This window comes from Takifugu flavidus, chromosome 11 (genome assembly GCF_003711565.1).
Source record: "Takifugu flavidus isolate HTHZ2018 chromosome 11, ASM371156v2, whole genome shotgun sequence".
In the NCBI taxonomy this organism is placed as follows: domain Eukaryota; kingdom Metazoa; phylum Chordata; class Actinopteri; order Tetraodontiformes; family Tetraodontidae; genus Takifugu; species Takifugu flavidus.
In genome coordinates this window covers 9,044,548-9,050,597 of record NC_079530.1, presented here as the reverse complement: position 1 = coordinate 9,050,597, position 6,050 = coordinate 9,044,548, and the positions used below count along the sequence as shown (strand labels likewise).

The following is a 6,050-nucleotide window of genomic DNA, read 5'->3' as shown; positions in this document are numbered from 1 at the left end:
CGCATGCGCAAACCTTCCCAAAGACTAGTGAAACGTGATGGGAATAAAAATAACCCGTTTGCTTTAAATACAATGATTTTTGTTTTCATCATCAAAAAAGAAGATAAAAAAACCCAGAAAACAAATCTATTAATCCACTTGTCCAATAAGAAGAGCAGTGCTCCTGTACTGTGTTGAAATCCTGATGTTAACAATGATAATAACATTGGAAATAAAAATAAAGCCTTTTATTTAAAAGAATACCAAGCACTCATTCCCGTAACTTAAGTTGAGCCACTATCAGGTGAAAATCAAATCACAAAAAAAAAAAAACCCAACCAAAAACCCAACTCTTTCTTTCTGTGCTTGATGAGTTTCCTTCTGAATGGGTCATCACTTCAGGTGCAGGTATAGCCTAGGCAGGGCTCTGAAGGTGTTCCATACCTTCCATCTTTTTTCTGCACTGGGGCATGAACCAAGAACCCTCTGCTTCTCAGCCCCGTCCTCTACAGACTGAAATACCACCACTCCTTACCGGTTATTCAAGTTTGTAAACTAGTTTCTATGAAACTCTGCCTCCAGTAGGTGTCAAGTAGAAGGTTTTATGAGGAATCAGGTTTATTTGAGTTTACTTCATGCATAAATCAGATATTTTAGATATTGTTGGTCTGTCCTTTTGAGAACTGTTTTTCTTTTAATAAAGACCTTGAACAAAACTCCAGCTCTGTGTGTGTGTGTGTGTGTGTGTGTGTGTGTGTGTGCGCGCGCGTGTGCGGGTGTGCGGGTGTGGGTGTGTGTGTGCTGCATTTGGATTCTGTCTCCAGCCATGACATTAACCAGTCTTGGATAAAATATTTGTTATCCAATTATCAGGAGGAACCATGAGCGTGGTCCTGGACTTGCCGTCTCTCCGTTCTATCTGGATCTCAACCGCTGTGGTCTCTACTCGGTGGCATACACAGATGTGATACAGATCATTCTCATCTTTTTCAGCCTGATGAATTTGTTTGATTTTTTATTTTTTAAGTGTTGAAAGCCCATAAAGAACTTAACTCAAACCACGTCAGCAGCCCTAAAGACCACTGTTACCTTGCTGAGGCTCATGGTGGCATAGGCTGGAATCTTCAGTATCTGTCCCATCCTTCATACATTAATGAGTTACCAACATAGGCCATCTTGAGCTCAAACAACCATTCGCGCTCACACTCACAACTTAGGACAATTTGCCTTTGCCTACCCACCAAATACATGTCTCTGGAGAGAACCCAGAAGGGGCTAACATGCAAAGTGGGCACAAAAGCCTCTGGTCCCTCAGGGATTTGAACCTTGCTGTAAGGGGCCAGCGCTAACCACTGCACCGTGATTTCCTGTGTCTGTTCCTATGACAGCAGAGCTATAGAGTCTCTTGGAGAAGGGGCCCTTATATCATTTGGAGGAAACAGTGATTGGGATTATTCATGATGGATATAAATACTGTATTTTCAGTGTCCTTCGCTCCATCACAGATTCCACAGTGTCCTGTTTGCAGTGAATAGATGACCCAGCTTTCCTCATCAGTTAAAATTGGTTTGTTTCAATGGCTTTGATGCTGATGCTCCCCAAATAAACCACCATGGCATATTCAACTCTCAAATGGGACCGGTACTGTAGAAGGTGCAGTAGTGCCTTAACTTGAAGGCTCTGGTTGACAGGTCCAATATAGTCTACTTCTTTGGGACAGGAACCAGGCAAGATTTGGGACAGGAAGCAGGCAAGATTTGGGACAAGAAGCAGGCAGTGGGTGTTGTGGTGGGGTTAGTGATGACACTGCTGAGTGGAGACCCAGTCCAAGGTTTTAAACCTGTCATACATTCCCCAGGATGCACTCTGGAGGATGGTGTTTATGTCCAGTATGCTCCCATTAAGACCATTTGCATGCTGTTTGATTTAATGTCCATCATGGTGTTCTCTTACCTGACATCTGTACTCTTCAACAAACAATTTCTTCCTGACAAACTTGATGTGCTGAAAATCAGAGAACTGCATGGACCATTACCGATGACACCTGTAGGTAGCCCCACAGAATGAAACCAATGTTTAAACAAAGCTACTCAAAGTGGGTTTACCATCAGTTTTGGTCTCAGTTTTAGCTCACGTTTTACTCCAATTTCTGTGATCCATCCTATTTGTGTAACTCGCTAATCAATTTAAATATGATGAATTTTGGTCTACATGTCTTTAAAGGTCAGTCTTCTGTAGCACCAACCGTTCTTCATCTAATGGATCCTGACATATGCCATTACTAATTTTGTACCCATTTAGATGGATACGGGTAGTTTTATTTTTGGTATCATTCTGCTCTGCTACATTGTATTGCAACCTCCATGCTCTGCTGCCCACCAGCAGCAAGGGTAGCAGGACAGCCTCATCCACACCTGCATTAACAGCATTTTGAAAAGATGGATTAAACCAAAGAAACTTCTAATTTCATCACGAATGAGTCAAATTCTTTTTTTTGTTATCAGTTCTGTTAAGTGTAAAGGATGTGCATGGGATATAAAGTACATTGCTCGAATCCTTGCAACCAATGAAAATTATTTAACCCCTGAGTCCTTGTAAAGTGATGTCAGTCATAAAGGACTAAAATACTGTCTGATCCGGGAAATTGGCTAACATTTGGTGGCATGGTGATATGCTAATATTAGACTTCTATGATGTGTGCTTCTCTTGGATTCTTGGGACTTATGTGGTGACAAAGCTTTGTGAAGCAGGGTTGTACGGTGGCCCTGTAGACAGCAAGAATGTGAGAACAACTTGTGGAGACACACAGGAGTATTTTTTATTATGCAAATGTGCTTCATTTTCATACAATTTCTCACACACCTTTTTCAAAAAAGTCAGAAGAAACCTTCAATAAAATATATATTAATATATTTTATACTTTGCAAATATTGTCTGGTTTTAAGTGCTATATATCGTATTGTAAAACACAAGATTATTATGGAATATCACATTTACCATTTAGGGTGTTGAGAGAAATTTTTTCTATCCAAAAATAGAAGAACAGTTTCGTTTAAATGCCAGTGTTTGAAGAAAAGCTGCATTTTGGTGGATCTTTCTGTCTTCACTCTGAATTTGTCGTCTGTATTTGTCATCTCTCCTTGTGCCTGTGTTTTCCTTTTCCCCTGTCGTTCTTAGGTGAGTGGGCCTGACCTTCACTCACCCACCTGTGCAGACAGATAAAGGACCGGCTTCTTCACCCACTCACCGCCACATCTTTGTACACTGCTCCATGGTAGCAATTAGCTCCTAATAAATTTGAACTCTTGACTTTTGGCGGGGTTGTTTTTCCTGGTTCTGCTGCCCTCTCCTCCATTCCCTCTGTTTTAGTTTGTTTTTTTGGTTGATTTTTGCCAATCAACCCCAGAAACTGCCCTGTGTGTCCATGTTTGCACTTTGGGTTGATTTTAGTTTCATTCGCCACACAAAACACTTACTGTGTTGCTCTGTTAAGGGTGAAATCAGTCAGAAGTTTGAAAATGAGGATATTTGCCTAAAATATATTCGATTACTTTATTCTAATAATTGCAAAGTTAACAGTAAAACTGGCAGAAACTTTTAAGAGCATGTGCTGATCATTGGCTGTGATGCCTCAGTGCCAGGACTGGTTCTACTGACTCCCTCCTTCTGTTCTGTGAAGCTTCCTGATATGAATGCAACTGCTCCAGGTTGTTTTTTAACACTGAACACATCAAGTTTATCAGGAAGCAGGTTTTTGTTGAAAAGCACAGAACTCAGGTAAGAGAAGAACAAGATGGATGCTAAAGCAAACAGCATACAGATGGTCCTAACTGGAGCATACTGGACATAAACACCATCTTCCAGAGTGCATCCTGGGAAATGTATGAGAGGTTCAAGCCCTAAGAGTGGGTCTCCACTCAGCAGTTTCAGCATTATTCCTACAATAACACCCATGATAGCCCCATAACTATTGAAGGTGGGGAAGAAGAGGATGGAGACGAGTTGTGGGAACATGATGATGAAAGCCACCTCATTGGCCAGGAAAACATACATGATGACGCTGGACTTCAGCGAAGAGAGAACTGTACCAATTATGCCTGCTACCACCACAGAGACTCGGACCACCCACTGAATTTCTCTGTCTGAAGCCTGAAAAGAACATACAAGAATAAAAAATAAACAGTGAGGGGAAGAGTTTGTCTTTGTGTTTTTAAGTTTATACATACAGCAGCTTTGTATTTTTGTCACCTGTGGCCTGATGATGCTCCTGTAAATGTTGGTGCTGAAAATAGAAGCTACAGAAAGCAAAGTGGAGTCAGCAGATGACATTGCAGCAGCAGCCACACATCCAATTCCAACAATGGAGATGAAGGACGGGGTGAGGTGCTGCAGGGTGATGGGCAGGACTAAGGCTGCTTCTCCACGTTCATATGGAGATGGAGAACCATAGGTGGTCTGGTTCCAGTCTGAAAAAGTGTTATTTTTATTATAATTAGTAGCACTACAAGAGAAAGGTCCATGAAGGAATGATTAATCGTGGTAATTTGTGATTGTTTAATAGAGACTTCCAGATTAGAGCACCACCTTAATTCTTTAAAAAAGGTCAGATTTTTTTAAGGGCCTATTAACCCCTCTAAAAGCATGTTCAAGGATGTCACCACATGGTCACACACATGATTACCCGTAGATGAAGCAGCTGCCCCGATGAGTATTGTAGGTACCCCAAATATCATCAAGAAAGAAGCAGCAATCCAGCAGATGATTTGGGCTGTGGCTGTAGAAGTGGAGGACAGTGTCCTTTGATGGAAGGTCTGACAGGACATAAATGAAAGTGCCTGTAAAGTAAATGAGAGTAACAGCAGATATTAGTTACTTCTGCATGTGTGCACACGGATGCTGCAGTCAGGGCTGGGATGGATAAACAGTTTGAATAAAATTTCTCATGTTTAACAACTCAACTCAGAAAAGTTGCTGCCATGAAAGAAAAAAAGGAAAGGTGAAAAGTAGGCCACGACCTATTAATGCAAAGCACATAATTTTATGCCAAATTTTACAACATATTTTATTACTGTTAGTGTTTACAAAAGGAGTGATCCTGACTATTTTGAAAATTGATGCTGTGATAACAATTCAACTAAATTAAAGCAACATTTTAGTATTTATCAGCATTTACATTCCAACTGAGAGCATGTGAACACACCACTGTTGAAAGAATAACATCCTCCAATGGGAACTGAAGTTTTCCCACAGCACCTGAATGCAGCAAACACACAATACCAGTGCATTCTGCCTAGACTGTTTGATTAGTTAAAATTAAGAAATAAATCGGTATTGAAATATAATTTCTTCATTTTGAAATCACATGTAAAATCAATATTTTGTTTGCTATCCATGGAATTGTATCATTACCATGAATATGAATTCATCAACCATGATCCAGGCTCTTTTCAGCTCCGACTGACCAATCCAGGGAGCATGTAAGGTGTTGTTCATCAGCGTCTGACTGATGTCCAGCGTACTGGGGTTCATCAGAACAAAGGGAACACAGATCCACTGCAGAGAAACATATTCATCACATTCATCATTTGTTTGGCAGTCAAAGCTGGTCTACAAAATAAAAGAATTTGCCACATATGCCACTTCTACACACATCTGACCTCCTACACACGCAGCCCTTGAGAGTTTAAAAGTACACACTGACCAATCCCAGGAACATGAGGATCAGCTGTATGATGTCTGTGTATGCCACAGAGTAGAGACCTCCCAGCAGTGTGTAGATGATGGCGACAGCAGCAGACATCCAGACACATGCAGAGAAGGGAATGTCCAGAACCACGCTCATGGATCCTCCTGATAAATCCAAATGCTGTTTGTCACATTAGCTGTTGTAAATTGTAAGAACTCATGGAGATGTTGCAGCCATAGATTCATTTACTTTACCTAAACTGATCAATATTACTGGCATCCATAATACATCACCAAGAAGTGACATCAAGCTAAGTATGCTTGTTACCACTTTTCCGCATTTCTCCTGAAAAGGGTCCAGCAGGGTTTGATATCGTTTTTCTCTC

General features: G+C 40.9%; 1 protein-coding gene across 1 annotated transcript; it reads right to left on the bottom strand.

Moving 5' to 3' along the window:
* Positions 1 to 2,819: 2,819 nt before the first annotated feature.
* Positions 2,820 to 5,631, bottom strand: LOC130534278 (high-affinity choline transporter 1-like). Its single transcript, XM_057048304.1, has 5 exons — positions 5,608 to 5,631; positions 5,389 to 5,532; positions 4,661 to 4,814; positions 4,228 to 4,445; positions 2,820 to 4,128 (listed from the first exon to the last, which is right to left on the bottom strand). Exons 1-5 carry the CDS (start codon positions 5,629 to 5,631, stop codon positions 3,577 to 3,579), a joined length of 1,092 nt encoding a protein of 363 aa, XP_056904284.1. The 3' UTR covers positions 2,820 to 3,576.
* Between the last annotated feature and the right edge of the window lie 419 nt (positions 5,632 to 6,050).